Source organism: Pantherophis guttatus, chromosome 7 (genome assembly GCF_059756535.1).
Source record: "Pantherophis guttatus breed Tessera chromosome 7, ASM5975653v1, whole genome shotgun sequence".
Taxonomy (NCBI): domain Eukaryota; kingdom Metazoa; phylum Chordata; class Lepidosauria; order Squamata; family Colubridae; genus Pantherophis; species Pantherophis guttatus.
In genome coordinates, this window is record NC_142069.1 from 80,589,795 (window position 1) to 80,608,233 (window position 18,439).

At 35.3% G+C, this 18,439-nt stretch overlaps 1 protein-coding gene across 4 annotated transcripts in view; it reads right to left on the bottom strand.

The window, feature by feature from the left end:
- The window catches only part of SMC1B (structural maintenance of chromosomes 1B), a 40,004-nt gene that overhangs the window by 13,432 nt on the left and 8,133 nt on the right, over nt 1–18,439 (bottom strand). For all 4 annotated transcript variants that reach the window (XR_015728775.1, XR_009620682.2, XM_087873292.1 and 1 more), the window contains exons 3-15: nt 14,933–15,125; nt 12,984–13,092; nt 11,930–12,133; nt 9,438–9,676; nt 9,077–9,335; nt 7,524–7,664; nt 5,727–5,809; nt 5,105–5,312; nt 2,733–2,918; nt 2,355–2,534; nt 1,523–1,669; nt 739–876; nt 323–439 (exon numbers count right to left, since the gene is read on the bottom strand). Coding sequence is in view for 2 of the 4 variants with exons in the window: in XM_087873292.1 (XP_087729418.1) it covers nt 323–439; nt 739–876; nt 1,523–1,669; nt 2,355–2,534; nt 2,733–2,918; nt 5,105–5,312; nt 5,727–5,809; nt 7,524–7,664; nt 9,077–9,335; nt 9,438–9,676; nt 11,930–12,133; nt 12,984–13,092; nt 14,933–15,125 (2,204 nt within the window). In the remaining 2 variants the exon portion in view is untranslated. The remainder of the gene's footprint in view (nt 1–322; nt 440–738; nt 877–1,522; nt 1,670–2,354; nt 2,535–2,732; nt 2,919–5,104; nt 5,313–5,726; nt 5,810–7,523; nt 7,665–9,076; nt 9,336–9,437; nt 9,677–11,929; nt 12,134–12,983; nt 13,093–14,932; nt 15,126–18,439) is intronic.

The following is an 18,439-nucleotide window of genomic DNA, read 5'->3' on the forward strand; positions in this document are numbered from 1 at the left end:
TTGGACTACTGCATGGATTCCACCCCTTATTTACTTTATAATATTTGAATATTTCACCTAGGAATCCAACTATTGTTAGTTTCTAATTTCAAAAACATGACCAAATTTAAATTTGATACAATGTAAAATTTCATTCAAGGCTTTGCAAGAGAATGCAGGTGATCACATTCAAGGTCACATTCCATAAAAATGGCTTCTTAGAGTTAAGAATATTCTTTATTTGAAAATATAACCTATTAGCTAGAATAGAAAGACCCCAACCCAATGCTATAAGCAAGCCAGCTACAATTCCAGGTGCTGCTATAATGGAAAACCTATATACCTCATTAATTTTTTTTTTTAGCTCATTCATTTTTTCAGTTCTTTGTAAAACTCCTTCATTCAGCATGGTGTATTGGGACTGTATATTAACCATTTCACTTTCCAGTATAGATTTTTCCTAAAGAGAAATAAACATGAAGAAAATTTAGGTTTATTTACTGGCTGACTATTCTAACTGCTTTAATTGATTAATAAGGCCATGATTTAATAAACAGTATTAAAGAAATATATCATAAAAAAATACTGCAAAACTTAAAACAAAAATCTGTAACTTACCTAAACAATACAACACATAGAACATACTACATAGATTTTCAAAAAGAAAAATAAAAACAAACTTTTTAATTATAAGAGATTAAAATTACATTATTTAGGCAAAAGTCAGACAAATGAGAAAATTTGAAAGCCTAATTCTACCTTGTAGAAATTAGCCAGACGTTTTTTCTTAAGAATCTCCAGTTCATTTTGTGAATATTTGTATCGTGTTTGAATTCCTTGGCACTGAGCTTGTAAATGCTTTAAATCTGCCTCCTTGTGTTTAATTTTCAGTAAGATCTATGGAAAGATGTTGTACAGTGTAATAATGGGACAGAACATATCCTACAAAATCCAAAAATGAAAGAGTTCATCCATTTAAACCTAAAACTGTCAATCTAGGTAGTGGGAAGAGAGCAGCAAAGCCGAAGACACTCAAATTGAAATGTTTCCCTCTCCACTTTTGTGCTTAAGCCTTCCATTTGGGGAGGAAATGGCATATCTTGCCAGATAATAAAAAATGCCTTAACCTGGAGAAGAGATGAAGAATCAGAAGAAATGCTCATCTAGGGAAGTGGAGCTCAGTGTAAATTAGGATCCTTTTTGAAATTACATTCTGGATTTATTTAAGATGTTTCATTTTATCCTTAGTCCTATTTTGTTCTATTTGTACTGATGTATTCCAGCCTGGAAGATTAGCTGTGAGTTAAGGACTACGTCATTCATGGTATTTTCCTTTTATCTACTACCACTGCCTTCAATTCTCAATTAGTTCTTCATCCTTAACATCCTTAATAACGTATTTGTTTAAATACGTTGAATATTTGTTTAATTTGTTTAAATATTTAAGTATTTAAAAATAATGTGAAATCAACTATTTAATTTTGATAGTTTTATGGCTTTTTTATTAGAACGTAGTACCACATATAAAAGTTTGTTGCTTTACCTTTAGTTCATCCATTAGTTTCTCCTTTCGTTCCTTAAGTTCATTTATTTCTTTTTCTTCCCAATATTTAGCCTTTAGTTTCAAATAACTTGAGCCCCCAGAAATTATTCCAGATTTCAAAAACAAAGTTCCATCAAGAGCCACTGTCTGAGAATTGGGAAAAAGCAGACACAGAATATTAGAAAGATAACTAGTTATTTTCATCATCCTTATTACTACCACCCTTTTGTTCTGCCTTTTTAATATATAATTTAAGGCAGTGAACTTACCTAATTCTCCTGCCTGTTTTCCCAACAACCGTCCTATGAGATGGGTTGGAATGACAAAGAGTGACTAGTCCTGTGATGGCGAACCTATGGCATGCATGCCATAGGTGGCATGCAGCCATATCTGTGGGCACGTGAGCATTGCCCTAGCCCAACTCCAGCGTGCATGCACAGCCCAGTGGTGAAATCCAATTTTTTTTACTACTGGTTCTGTGGACATGGCTTGGTGAGCATGGCAGGGGAAGGATACTGCAAAATCTCCATTCCCCCTCCCCCCACTCCTGGGAGAAGGATATTGCAAAATCTCCATTCTCACCCCACTCTGGGGCCAGCCATAGGTGGTATTTGCCGGTTCTTCGAACTACTCAAAATTTCCACTATCGGTTCTCCAGAACCTGTCAGAACCTGCTAAATAGCACCCCTGGTACAGCCTGACCATCTACATTCCAGATGTATCTTCAAATGATATAGTTTCATCAAGCCAAAGCTTATTTGACTAACACGCAAAACCATTATTAAAGATCATTTAAAAACTATATTTTAAAACTCAGCTGCCTAGTACTTACTTTCAGTCGATGTTGGCCATCAAATGCTAACTGTTTTGCTTCCTTTACTGTTTCGCATACAAGGCCATTTCCACAGACAAACTGAATAACTTTCTTCAATGGAGGAAAAGATGTTTGTATGACATCTATCATCAGTTTTGCTCCTCTTATTTCTCTTAACTGTTCATTGATTGGTTCAACCTACATATAAAAAGGGGTGGGTAAACCTCATACTAGACAGAAAATGACTTGAGTTCCTTGTATTGCAAAAGCAGGGGAAAAAATGTCAGAATACAATAAAAATGATGAATAAAATTTAAAATATCATGATCTTTCCATGAAAGATTCTGAGTGAGTGGAATTAAATAAATGCTACTATGTTTTCTTTAAACAGCTTACTTCAAGGTAATCCAGAGGAAGGAATGTTTCCGGCTCAGCTCTTTCTTCCTTGAGGAAACGAATGCAATTTCTAGCTGCCTTTTCTGAGGCCACAACAATTGCAGTCATGTATTTGCCAAAGACTTTGGTGACAGCAAGCTGGTATTTTTTATGGATGGGGTGACACAAGTCTACAAGTCTTCCAACCTAAAAGAAAAATAGTGTACTAATTTGCAACTACAGGTAGTCTTCGACTTACAGTTCATTTAGTGACCATTCAAAATTACAATATCATTGAAAAAAGTGACTTATGACCATTTTTCACACTTAGGACCGTTGCCGCATCCCATAGTCATTTGATCAATATTCAGATGCTTGGCAACTGGTTCATATTTATGATGGTTGCACTGTCCTGGGGTCATGTGATCATCTTTTGTGATCTTTGGGCAAGCAAAGTCAATGGGTAAACCAGACTCACTTAACAACCATGTTACTAACTTAAAAACTGCAATGATTTAACAACTGTGGCAAGGAAGGTCGTAAAATGGGGCAAAACTCACTTAACAAATGTCTCACTTAGCAACATGAATTCGCAGTTCAATTGTGATCGTAAGTTGAGGACTACCTGTATTTATACTTTTTTGCATAAAATTACTTCAACTGATGGGATACACCAGTTGTCAAGAACTTCCCATAAACGTGTATGGTAATACAGCAAACAGATAAGGTTGCTCTTTTGTTAGTCCCAAAATGTAAGTCAGCCCAATAAATTACTTCCTATTAAGACTAAAAGTACCTTAAAATTGGCTTTTAGTAATAGAATCTTGCTACTCTGATTACTTCGTCCTCTTTTATACAATAAAAATTAGCGAGGTGCCTATCTGAGACATTCTGGCATTCCTCCTTTTGTTTGAGATTAAGTAGTATTTCCCTCCTTGTTGCTTTGGTAAGGAATTTTCCCTCTCTATCAAGGCCTTCCTACTTAATTTCCCTTGCCTCTTTTAACATTCATGTGAAGCTGTTGAGCCTTGGTGCTTCTAACGCTAAGGGGAGGGGCTGAGTGAGATATCAACAGTATACTGATGATATCCAGCTGTATTTCCCCACTGCATGCCAAGCAGGAGATGCAGTGGGGGTCTTGACTCAGTACCTGGAGACTGCAAGAGACTGACTGGTATGGAACAGAGTCTGAATCCCAGCAAAATCCCACCACTTCCACATAGTTATGAAGGAGCAGTTACACATTCTTGGCAGTTCCTGCTTCAGTAGCAACAGGAAGCTGTGCCCAGTAAAACCTTTGATTAATTTCAACTCATCTGTCAATTTTAGGCCTTCCTGGCCCAAAGTCCTTCCTTATCTTGTTGTGAGATGACTGCAATTTGCTCTATGTGGGCTGCTCTTCCAGCTGGCCCAGAAGCCGCTCCGACTGGATTCAGTGAATCAACACTTAATGAACGCACCACTTAATATATCCTAACCATAGCAAGTGCCATGAGTTCACTCCAAGAGGTCTGGGTTGCAGATACTCAAAGCCTGCTCAATTGGGAATAGCCTGCTGCCCCAGGTCAGGGTGGTCCCACCTTTAGGAAAGTAACTTATTTAGAATGGATAAAGCTAATTAGGCAAATAGATAGTATTTTAATAGTATTTAATTCACAACAGATATTACTATTTATGTTTTTATAATTGTGAATTGTTAGCATCTGGTCAGTAGGTAGCATATATATGTTTGTACATACCGTAAAAAAAATTAAAAATTGATGTCAATTGTTTTAAGGTTTGCTTCTGTTTAAACTAGGGCCTCCGAAACTCTTCAGCTCATCGACCCCCTTCATGAAGCTTCAGATTGTTTAATCTATGCTCATTTATTATATGAAAAATATTTAATAAATACTTCTTTAACTAGTAGTTCTATGAATAATACTATAACAAATAACTGCAGCCACCATTTAAAAACCATTGGCATTAACAAAATCACTATCAGTCAAGCACAAAAGGCAGCTTTTCTTGGAATAATTTACATCCTGTGATGATACCTTTAACACCTGCCCATCCCAGGTCCTTGAGAAGGACTTGATAGATGGATGAAAATGCCAAATCCAGTCTGAACATCTGGATGATTGTGCAATGTAACATCATCATCACCAAAGCTTTGGATAGTCCCATCAACCTTTGAGAATCAGTACTGGCCACTTTGGGAAACCTGGTTTAAACTCATATTGAAAAATATTACTAATCTGTCTTGACAGTTCTTGCTGCATTTACCATGGCATTGAACTTGTTTTTACTAGTGTTCGGTATTACCGAATAACCAAGTAGAATGTACTATTAAAGGAGCTATCTATTTGTAAATGAAGTGAAGTGAAATTAAAAGAATTAGTCTATTTAATTACCACAAAATCAGGATATAATCTTTTGAGGCTCTCCAAATTTTCTGCCCTCTTCTGCTGGCGTTTCCCTTCATGGACATCAATTCTAGCATTCTGCAAATCACTAACAACTTTACTCAGTTCTTCATTTATTTTGGCTATTCTGATCTTTGAAGTTTGAATCTCATTTGTCAGTGTTTCTTCTTCTTGCTTTTTTTCTTCTAAAGATTCCCTTCAATTCAAGCCAAAAAGTGAAAAAAATAAAATAAAGAATTGGACAAATAATTTAACGTCAAATAAAGTTAGCATAAATTCTGATGGCCAATGCCTGTAAGTCAAGCACTCTTAGTTTTCAAGTCCCAAATTGAGATGCATATCTTGAGTTTTGAGAAATTAGTGCATACCTAGATAAATAACCCTAAGGAGGTAGATCATATATTATGTAACATTATTACACTCAGCCCAGAACTTCTGAGGATACCCAGACATACAGATCTTAGTGTATGCTAGGCTGTTCTTGAATAATCCATTTAGACAAATATGTAAGTAATATAGAAAACCAAATGAACTTTAGCAAGATTTGCATCTTAACAGCTTGTTTTAGTGCAGGAAATTATTTATTTTAATAGATGCTATAAATACATACGAGCATGTCCTACTGTATTCCACAAGCTTCTCCATTCTTCTTTCATTATCTTCTATCTGTTCTAAGACATGCTTTATATTTTCCTAAAAGTATGTAGTAAGATACATTAAAAATTGGTTTTACATATAAATATTTAAAGAATTTTACTGAATTTTAAAATTATCATTATCATTGTGTTTAACTTCTCATAAAATGTTTTTCAATTTATTACAACAAAAACATTTTTTTCAGTGCCATTCTTCTTTTATTTATGTGTGTTATAAGTTATAATGAAAGTTTTCCTCTTGATTTTATCCTCTAAGGAACAGATTTTGCCTAGCAACAACTGAAATTCTCAAAAAGAAAATTAAGGGTACTGGCATGGGTAAACTCACTGAGATTTCTTTTAAAAACTTCTAATCTAATGGTTTTTTATGTCTTTTTTCTGGACTTCAGAGGCCACATTTTAGTCTATAGTTTTAGTATTAATATTTTAAAAATTTAAGGAGATATTTTAGTGTTTGAATTGTGTGCTTGCAGTACTAATTTTTAATTATCTCCTGTCAGTTGTAACTTTTAATGGAATTGTTGAGATGGATGTAATTTTTCCTGTTTGTATTTTACAGTGTCCATGGCTAAAATGAATTTTTCTGGTGGTTGTTCTCAGTACTTTGTTTTTTTTCCACAGTGTACCAAGAACAATAATATATCACAATACATTAGTTACAGAAAGAATTGTGTGTAGGGCAGAGATGCTGGGAACGTCTCCAGTACTTCCTGTAATTTTCCCCAAATGCATTACTAAAGAAGTCTCTCCTATTCAAATAGAACAGCACTTTTTATGCACACTTAAGAACACTTATCACCAACTTTGCAGAATTTGCACAATCCTTTTGAACTTTAAGCCTTTCCTCTCAGGAGTTAGCAATCCTTCCGGCTAATCCAGTATCCTCTCCTGAATGTGACTATGGTACTCCTTGTCAGACACTGGATCATACAATGTCTAGCTGCCATTTGAGTATTTATACAGAAAGAAAAGCAGACTTCCTCCAACTAACAAATACTGTGCTTAATTGTTTATAAATGGCCAAGATATTAATATATAGAATACATTCTATTCTTAGGAATCGACGTATTTTAAAATGCAAACTATAACTAATGTAGAATTTCCTGAATTCTTCAAACTTTACAAAATTGACTACATATTTCTATATGTGTACCATAGTATTATGTGCTTCTTATATATAATTTTATTACTGTTACCCATGTGCTCTATGCCATATGCTAAATAAATAAATAATAAATAATCCATCCAGCTTTGTGTGTGCAAATTTCTACGCCATTTATAAATATCTGAAAGACCATTGGGCCCAAGACAGAACCTTAGGATCCTCCGCTGAATACCTGTACCTTGGAGACATAGTTCCAATAAGGATTCCATGTTGGATACTATTGTTCAATCAATAACCAAATCCATCTGTTAGTGGGACCATCCATCATCCATCTCACATGTTTTCTCTTTATCAAGAAAGAAGCTACGGTTGTCTTTATTAAATGTTTTACTGAAACCTATTAACTATACCTATCCTTCGATCTACTAATCTAGTTGTCAAAAAAGCAATACAATTTATCTGCTATAATCTATTTAAACAAACTGATTCTTGCAAAACTATTGCTTGATTATCTTTGCTACGATTTTTCCAAACATTGGTGTCAAAACTAAACCTTAAGTCTTCAGCACAGCCCTAATGAAAAAGAGCTCATTATTTTTAGAACATTGTTTTTGGCTCCCAAATCATGATTAATGTATATGTATACCTCAGTTTCTTTTTGTCTTCGCCGATCAAATGACATCTTTTCTGTATCTGTCTTCTGCTCCCATAGCAGTTTTTCCCGTTGCTGAGTTAATGTGGCTACTTTTTTATGAACTAATTCTTTCAATTCCTGATATCGATTTACCTGCACACAAACAGAAAAACCTTCATCATGTGTATGGGATTGTATCTCTAAATAATTCGTATTAAAGCATAATCCAACGGTCATAAGTGTGAAAACTGGTCAAGTCACTTTTTTCAGTGCCATTGTAACGTCAAACAGTCACTAAATGAAGTTATAAATCAAGATCTGCCTGCTACAAACAGAGAGACTGTGTTCTAGTCCTGCCTAGACACAAAACCAGTAGGCCAGTCCATTTTTCTCAGTCCTGGGAAGAAGGCAATGGCAAACCACTTCTAAACTCTTTCCAAGAAACTACAGGGTCGGGTCCAGGCAGTTGTCAGGAATCAACAGTGACTCAAACACTCACACACTCATACGTACGTAATTTATTATCTAAGGCAAATGTAATATTATTCTTCAGAGAATTGCATAAATAGCCCAGAATATTCATTTCTAAGAGCTAAGTAACATTAGATCTTCACATTTGCCATTAGCACATTGAAATCACCCATTAGGGTTATTTTAAATGAATTATAGCAAGCTTTAACTTTTCATAGAATTTCTCTATTTTATCCTCATGCTTATCTGCTGTAGAGATATATATCTTGTCCATGATAGTATTGGCAGATGTGATGCTAATTGTTACACAATCCAATTTGGATATGAAATTCAAATCTTTATCTTTGGGTTATGTTATATAGCATTATGGTTACTCCATTATAATGCATTTTTCCCAAAATATTCTAGGTTTTTTTTTTCCAGATTGTTTAAATCTTCTTACTTGCAAAGTAATATATTTTTCCAGATATCATCAGCAGGGTCTAGTGAATTAGAAGTCAAGTCATTCAAATTTTAAGGGTGGATGTTCATCTGAACAAACATTTTAGGAAGAAAATGTACTAATAATTAATCAAATTAAAAATTAAAAAGGTGGGGGGGAGAAGGCACATATGAGGATTTAGGATTCAAGACTGAATTATATATTTATGTGTAGATACACTGTAGATTTCTCTCTCTCACACACACAACTTATTGCATTTATATATTAAATTTATATCTTGCCATAATTCTGGAGTCCAAGGCAGCATACTTTCTATTTTTCCCCATTACAACAACCCTACTAAGTGAGTTGGGCTGAAAGTGATTGGCCCAGGTACCACATTTCCATGATGGACGGTGGACTGGAACTTAAGTGATCCCCACTCCTAGCCCAACACATTAATAATTATCACTACATCGCTCTCTCCTTTTGTGCAAATCGGCATTGTAGATATGCACTGCAGTGCAAATTATTATTAACATAGTTTAGCAATGATGACCATAAAGAACCATTAACTTCTGATTTAAGTATATAACTACAATTATCCAAATTAAAGCCCTAATCTGCTCTTTTAAATATTACATATAGGATTTTTATTTGCCTTGAAATTTACCTGACTTTCTTCCAGGAAAACTTCTCTTTCTCTATGTTGTTCCTCTTCTTCAACCCTTTTTTCAAATGCTCTCCAAGCTTTATCAATCTCAATTAACTCTAGCTCCAATTCCCTTTTGCCTTCTTCTTGCTTAGCTTGCTCTTTCATATGATCTCTTAACTTATTTTTAGCCATATCTACTTTTTTAATTTGGTGAGAAGTTTTTTCCTTTGCTTTAATATACTGAGGCCTCTTTTGGTTCAATATAATTTCTAGAGCCCTAGAAAGGAATGCAATTTTCAAAAAAGGTTATTCTGAGAAAGTCCAAAAATTTCTAATATAAATGGTTAAGAGACATGCCTTATTTGTTAGATGCATTTACCTAATTTCTTTTTCAATGTGCTGACTGCTTCTAGTTAACACCCCAAAAGCAGATTTCTTAGCTTTCATGGTTTCTTCCGCACGAGAAACAGCCATTTTCTTAGTACCAATAATCTTAGTTTTTTCAGCCACTTTATTATTGAGAAAATTGATTTTTTGCTCATTGTGATACAATCGGAAAAGTTGCAACTGCTTTTTATGTTCTGTCAGTTCTTCAAACAACTCCTGATAATGCTCTGCCTACAATCAAGAAAATGATTAGCTATGAACTCCTACACAGTGGTAAATCTTGACTGTGAGTTAAGCACATGCCTTTCAATTATAAAAAGAGTTTATATTCATATTTTGCTTAACATTTGTAACAGCATTAGTAGTTTATTGTACATCCAGTAAGAGACCCATATAAATAATTGAAGATAAGACTATTTCCTCTGGATATGTAGCTGCATTGTACTACATATTTTGCTGCTAAATTCAACTGATTAATAGCATATTAGAGTGAGAGCCTCAGATCCATCCCAGCCTCAACACCATCATTTTCCTTTCTCATAATAAAGAAATTTTAATCATGATTATTGTTAGACATATGATATAGGAAAGGATTGTATTCATATTAATTATTGGCTTAGTACCGTATTTTCCGGCGTATAAGACGACTGGGCGTATAAGACGACCCCCAACTTTTCCTGTTAAAATATAGGGTTTGGGCTATACTCGCCATATAAGACTACCCCTCTTCCAATGCACACCAAATAAAAATTAAAAAACATCAACTGGCTCACCTACAATGTAAAAGCAGCTGTGCTAGACCCAAAATGGCCCCTGCAACAAGCAGGAACCTCACACAGCCACAAAAAGCCCCCCCAAAAAACTTTCACACTCTAAACACACACAACACAACACAACTGGCTCACCCACAATGTAAAAGCAGCTGTGCTAGTCCCAAAATGGCCCCTGCAACAAGCAGGAACCTCACACAGCCACAAAAAGTCCAAAAAACCAACTTTCACACTTTACACACACAAAATTCCACATACAGCTTTGTGAGATTTTGTGTGTTTGTGTAGTTAGAGTGAAACACTACAGAAACATACTAAATCTCAGAAAGCTGCACAAATATTATTTTATTTTATTTTATTTTTATTTTTATATGAAAGCTAAATTTAAAACTTCCTAAACTTTAAATGGCTAGGTCTAAAAAAGAACAACTAAAAAAAACCCCAATTGACTATTTTTTTTAAAGCTCCCAAAGGGGAAAAAAACTTACCCAATAGAACAGGGGTCTCTAACCTTGGCAACTTTAAGACTTGTAGACTTCAACTCCCAGAATTCCTCAGCCAGCTTTGCTTTGCTGGCTGAGGAATTCTGGGAGTTGAAGTCCACAACTCCCTGCTTGCTTGATTGCAGGCAGGGAGTTAGTTGCTGATGGAATAGATTCAGGCAAGCGAAACAAGGCAAGCGTTGGGACTAGCAGCTGAGGTAAGCAAGCTGGAGGGGGAAAACTTTTTATCTTTTACATGGCTCTGGCCATCCCAGCTGAGTTGCAGGGAACTCAGCTGGAATCGTCAGAGCTTGGATCATCAGAGTAAAAGGGAAAAAACTTTTTTCCTTTTACATGGTTTCTGGCGATCCCAGCTGAGTTGCAGGGAACTTAGCTGGGATCGTCAGAGCCATTTAAGGCTCGTCAGAGCCTTTCGGACTGGTCTGCCTGGTTACAGGAGAACGACACCCAGCGTATAAGACGACCCCCGACTTTTGAGAAGATTTTCATGTGTTAAAAAGTCGTCTTATATGCCGGAAAATACGGTAATACGTTTCTTAAAATTTCTATACAGTAAAAATATTAAATTACATTGTTATAGAATTCTTAAAATTGTTTAATAAAAGTTGGAGATACTGACTAGAATACACAGCAACACATAGGATGATATCCTTCTTTCCGTCCTTCTCTCTCTCCCTTACTTTTTTATTGTTGAGTCTAACTTTTTTAGGTATATGGCTTAGGTTAGGATATGAAGGAAATCTGGCTGAAATTTCTGTCACCCCATTGTTAGGCTATATAACTTCTTTGCAAATAACACTTCCAATATTATTTGCATATTATTAATACAATTTTCCGAAGGTCAGACTAGCTGTTTCAATCTTAAAAATGTTTCGAATTTCAAAAGGATTATGATAAAATTAATAGCACTTGAGTTGGTTCTCTGATATTCAGGCTCATTTTTTTTTAAAAAAAATTCTGACCTAGGGTTAGTACCACTATGTAATCTTTCTTGTATTATCATTTTATTTATAACATAGTCAAAATAAGACAGGAAAATTAACAGTATCATTGCATGACTTAATCTTTATTCTCATGATTCAAAATCTCTGTGAGAAAACTTAATTTAAAAAAGATAATCTCAACTATGTTTTTTTCCATTGAAAATATAAAATTTTCATTTTATATCCTTAACCTTTGGTTAAGAACCAAAACTTTTTTTTTGAACTCACCTCTTCTTTTTCTAATTTTGCGCGTTTGCGCTCAGCTGCAATATTTTTCTTTTTGTTGTAACTGAACTGCGCATCTTCTTCTGACTTTTGCAAATCCCTCTTCTTTTCTGCATATTCAGCAGCAAGCTCTCCCGAGTTACTAATTTGTTCAAATAGCTGAGTTCTTTCTTTGGGTTTCTTCATTGCAATTGCTTCAACTTCACCCTGCAATAATAATTCTATTTATTTTAAAATGTTAAAATTGAACAAAAGGATTCTGGAAAGAAGATCTTAAGGACCAATTTTACAGAAAACAACCCACATTCTTTACCCAAAGTTCTTTGGTTCTTATGGTGATAACAATAATATCATCTGATATATCAATAGTACTCAGAGCCAGAAAAGCCAGAGATGAGGGTTTTAACTTCATAAATTTCATTTCTGAGTCCTATATATAAATCCTCTATCTAGTGTCAGAAAAAAATTGTTAAAGAAGACAGTGCATAAATTACTCCAGATACTGGATACTGGAAGTAACATTTAAATCCATCTCAAGAAAATATACAGTGACAAGTATTCAACTCTCAGATTGTTTACTCATAAATTCCTTTCAAACATGGGAAATGCGCAATGAAGTAAACATTAAATTAACGATATAAAAAAGAAGCTCGTGTTAAAACAAACACTGGTTTTTGCTATATCTCAAGAGGACATTACAACCCAGGCCTAAGGGACCCTCCAGATCAAAATGTGAGGTTACTAACTTTGAAGACATTGCGATGCAAGTAACTCTCTCCAGAAATGCTTATCTTGGCAATGCTAATATTGTACCAAACAAAATGGTAAAAAGAACTCCTTGCCGCCAATCACTACAATTCAAGAGAGATTTTTGGAAAGACATGCAGTCCAAAGTGATAGTTGTATCTAAAATTTGCAAATGTGCTGCTGTAAGTTTTTTAAAAATCACTGTTGAAGCCATCTTATCATCCAGATACTTGGATCAAGATTAAAAATTATTACTAACAATATAAATATGTAATTTATGCTATACTAAATTTTGAGCACAAATATTTACCTGAAATACTAGACAATTCTTTGCTCTTGCAATTATGCCAATTTCCGCAAGTGCCTTTGTATACATAGATCGGTTGACAGCAGTATCATTAACAAGAAACTCAGATCCACTGCCTAATTTTGAAAGAAGCAACAAAGTAAGTTTGTTCCAATCCAACATTTGGAAAATAAATAATTAATATATTTTCACTGTAAAACATTAGCTGTAATTAGCTAACGTTAGCTATTTCTAGAAGTTGGCTTTCTGCAATTATATTTTTACACTTAACTACAGATCTCATTATATTGCTTACAACATTAAATATGCTTCTTACGAATTTATTATACAATACAGAAACCCAATAAAACAAATTATTTCTTTTTAATTTTTAAGAAACACAAGTAATTTTGTTATTTGCAACTTTCAACCTAGTTTTTGGGTTAGATCCTTTGCATGAAATTAAGTAAGCATTTTTAGTTTTCTAGATTTTTTTCCCTCCTCTTGTTCTGCTTGAACATTTTTCCTACTATTCCTTCTGCATCATTTAACTATGAGCCAGCAATGTGTGCTTGCAGCTGCCAAAATAGCAAATGCAGTTCCAGGCTGCATCAACAGAGGGATAATATCAAGATCACATGAAGTCTTAGTGCTGTTTTACATTGCACTGGTAAGTCTACATTGGAATACTGCATCCAATTTTGATCATCATGATACAAAAAGGATGTTGGGCTCTATAAAGAGTGAAGAGAAGAGTAAGAGTAAAGATAACTAAGGGACTAGAGGCTAAATCGTATGATGAACAGTTGTGGGAATTGTGAATGTCTTGTCTAACAAAGAGAAAGACTAGGGGTGACATGATAGCAGTCTTCCAATATTTGAGGGGCTGTCACAGAGAATAGGAGGTCAAACTATTCTCCAAAGGATCTGTGGACAAGATAAGAAGTAATGGATGGAAGCTTAACAGAGAGATCCAACCCAGAATTAAGAAGAAATTTCCTGTCAGTGAAAAGAATTAACTAGTGGAATGGCTTGCCTCCAGAAGTTGTGAGTACCCATTACTGGAAGTTTTTAAGATGAGATTGGACAGCCATTTGCCCAGAATGGTATACGGTCTCCTGACTGAAAAGGAGAAGTTGGACTAGAAGACCTCCAAGGTCCCTTTCAACTCTTTTACTCTGTGTATTTATTTTGTCTATGAAAAATAAAATATCATTTTTATAACAAAGTATATCTTATACATTAGTTGTATTCATTTTGTTTTGTATGCTTTTAAAAAGTATTTGGTGTTTGCTTTTAAAATGAATGTAATAAATGTACATCGGCAGTTTTATTCCTAACAACAGTTATCTTGATATTTAATTATATTTATTAAATTTATATGCCACCCATCTTGCCCGAGGCAACTCTAGGTGGCTTACAATGAATAAAGACAACAAAATAAAACATTAGAACAATAAATATTAACACTAAAATTGACTTAAAATTTAACGAAGATGGAAAGGAAGGAAACGAGATGCACACATGGAGGAAATGAGATCTTATTGACTACTTCTAAAATGACCCACTTCCATCGGGGCCTCAAGCCAATGGATAGAGCCAGGTCTTCAGGCCTTTTCATAAGGCCAAATGGGCGGGTGTAATCTTATCCAGGAGGCATGATGTTTCAAAGAGTGGGAGCCAGGGCAGAAAATGATATTAATTATTTGATATTGTCCAATATATACCAATATATAATATCAATTATATTAATACTTGATATGGTACAATCCATAATTTTCTGCTTTTCTCACTATGCTTAGAGAATCATATACCAGATAGTATTCCAAGACTCTGTAAAATTTGAATTTATCCAACAGCCTATAACATAAATTTGCCACACTTAATTGAACAAAACAATGCTAGTGTCTATATAATCAGCTGTTTTTATTTTCTTTATACTTCACAACATTTAATTTTTAGAAAAATTGTACTTGCCTCGAATAATCCTTGAAAATTTTTTCTGTTCCCCATTTTCTTCTACATACACCATTGTTACACTTCCACTTGAAGAAACTGGCTTTCCGACATGAGCCCCATGTATCAGTTCCTGAATGTGCTTCACTCTTAAATTAGACGTCTTTTCACCCATTACAAAGCTGAGGGCATCCATTACATTTGATTTCCCTGTAATTGCATAAAATGTTAAAAGAGCTTTTTACAAATGCAAATTAGAATTACAAATATTACTATTTTAAATTTCATGAAAACATTTTCACCAATTCACCCGACACTGATATATCCCTAATTGCTTGCAATACCTCGATAATTAATTATTTGCTGGTTCAGATCCTACACTAAATCACAATTTTCCCCTCTTTTTAAAATGTGGCCACAAAGAAAGCAATTCAAAAGTTTTCATTTCTATTTTAGAAAAATCTCAGGGAGTCTTTTTTTAATTTTAGAGGGTAGAACAGTGATGAACCTTAACGAAGACTTGTTGTAGAGATGTTTTGTGGAGATGAGGAATTAAGAAAACATCCCAATTAGGGCAGACAGAATCAGTTTAATTATTTTATTGCAATAAAAGGATCAGATAGGTATTGATACCTCAAGATCTGAACCCCGTTATGATCCTGAGACTCCATTTTTATACAGTTTCAAACAAAGGATCCTTTGAAGTTAGCAGTTCATATGGTCCTATACATTTATCAATTTTAATTGACATTACAGAATTTCTTTGCAAAACAATCATAATTCTTTTTGTAGATTACTGAAGCATATCTGTTATCTTTTGTTGAAATAACAAAGTGGACATCCCTGTCACTTTAACCTCAAGGTGTAAATCACGTAGACTGTTCTTATCTGTGACAACTGAGAGGCCTTGAAGTGAGCATCCTGTGTTCTGAATATAATTGCAAGCAATTTCTCTCTTACAATATTAAGAACAAAGAGGGGCCCTTCAGTGACTATCTAACTGGATTCGTGTTTTTATTTATTTTATTTTATTTTATTTGTTACCTGTTCCACCATACTCCCCCCTCTGAGAGTTTGTCTTAAGCATAAACTCTCACAACTTACTTATAAGTATAACTACTGAGTATAACAAGTTCCAATAAACAATTCTATGATATAAAAATGCTAACAAAATATAAGAATTAAAGGCATATAAAAGATTATATATGATTGTTTCCATTCTTCTAAGTCTTAGGAAGATTCTCTCCATCTTTCCATTGGTCCCATTTCCACATATGGATCTACAGCAGGATCTGTAGGTCCTTCCATAGGGTAGGAACCAAGTTGATTAAGAAATTGTTCTGTCAGAGCTAGTTCCTTTTCAACTTTAAGTTCCTTTACTGCTTTTATGGACAATTGTCTGAGGAGTGGTATGACACATGGAATGAATGCTAAACCAGCAATGGCACATATGAACAAAAATATCATTTGCTTAATCCAGCCGGACCCAGGCACCCAAGAAAACCACATGTCAGAAGCTTGTAACCTCTGACTTATCTTGGAAGCCCTATCCTGTAACTCCCGAGCACCTTCTCTGACCACACCTGATTTGTTCATATAGAAACAACAATCTTCACCTAAAAATACACATGTTCCTCCTTTTTCTGCTGTCAGGAGGTCTAAGGCACGTCGGTTTTGTAACACCACTGCTGCCAAGGAGTCTATTTGATTTTGGACCTCTATCAAAGTACCAGCGATCCGATTCAAACTTCCTTGTAACTCTTCTGAGATTTGTCTGAATTGAATTACTGAGTGTGTAATTCCTGCTATACCTGTCCCAACAGCTGTACCCATGCCTATAAGCACTAACAGTGGGATAAGTATAGGGACCCTCTTCTGGACATGTCCCAAAAGGGGAACAGGAATAGCATGCTCTGCACTGACCACACCTATTTTAGGAAAAAGGTGGGCCAATGTACAAGTTCCAGTCCAGTTTGTTGGTATGCACAAATATGCATTAGTTCCACACAGAAAAAACACTCCTTTTTCTTCCACGCATATTCCGATGTTCATGGAAAAGGCATGGATTCTTCGGTTGTTTTCATTAGTCCAAACACCTAGAGTACCTGCTACAAACATCCCTGCTAAAGGTTGTAATGGGATTTCTAGTGAAGGGTCCTTCTGCTTATCTCTGAGAATTGGACCTTCAAAAACATATCGAGAGGTAGTATTTCCAGGTGGAAAAAGGATACATAAACCTGATTTGGATTGTAAGTTGAACCAAAGGGGAAATCTTGGAGGTCGAAATGGTCTTGGACAGCTTTCAAAAGACAGATTCCCTCCACCCCACTTTTCTTTCCTAAAGTTCAGTTCAGGTGGAGCTGTGAAAGTAACCCTTTGTTGAAATTTGCGGGAAGCAGAGGGAAAAATTCCCTTTGTTAATTTTATGTCCACCAAGTTTATTTTAGGGCCAAAATATATTATTGACTGACATTGTTCATCTGTCAGGGATCCTACAGGCCTTCCACGTTTCTGATGTCTCTTTACACACAAAGAAGGTGTTCCTATGAGGTCTACACCTGTAGCAATTGGGCCTGTGATAGGAAGACGACTTTTTCCCAATCGTTTGAATGCTTCATAAAAATCTCCTTGTATTGGTGAGACAGGTACTTTATCTTTACTATCCCTTTCGAGGAGAATTGTAGCCTTTGTTTTGACCCAAAGGTGTGATTTTACAGGAATAGCATGATAAGATGTAGGGTCAGCGGATAGACATAACCAGCATTTCTGACCTAGGGTAGGGTTATACTGATTAACAAGATCTTGACTTAATTCCAGAATTCGTGATATATAATCTCCTCTATGTAATTGTTGCAAAGGCCCATTTTCCTTATCTACTCCCCCCTCAGCTGGGTATGTCAAGATAGGAATCTTAGGTGGTGGAGTTGTCTTAGGTCTAAGGTAACGACCTCGTGCATATACAATGCGTTTTTGGCGTGAATGAACTTGACCTAAAGTGTAGTCATCTAGGGAATCAATGTTCCCTACATGGTTACTTGAGAATGTAAGAGCAAATAATGTACAAAGCCATAAGCAAAACATAATCACTGTGGTGTGTAGCTCACAACGTCAGGGTCAGGGAGAGAGGTAGTGGTGCGTGTGGTTTGGGATATAGCAGTAGCAAGAAAAATCCTAGGTCTACCACAAAAACGTTCCTTATATATGTAAAACAAAATTATTAGTAAGATTAGAAAAACAAATACCCACAAAACGTATTCCCAAACTTCTAATGACATTAGCATATGTATGAAAGAGTTATATGAAAGCTAAGAGAATGTATATGTGCACTGTGAAGGTCGTTGTCCTCCTGATGAATCTTCCGCCGTGCGTAGAGAATCAGCTTCCGGAGTGATTCAACAGGGCTGGCGGTCACCACCGTGCGTAGAGAGCCTGTTGCCGGTAGGGTTCAGCAGGGCGTGTTCTTCCTCTTAAATCTCAGCACTAGGGGTTTCTCCGTCTGTATCACCTCGTACGTCACTGGATCA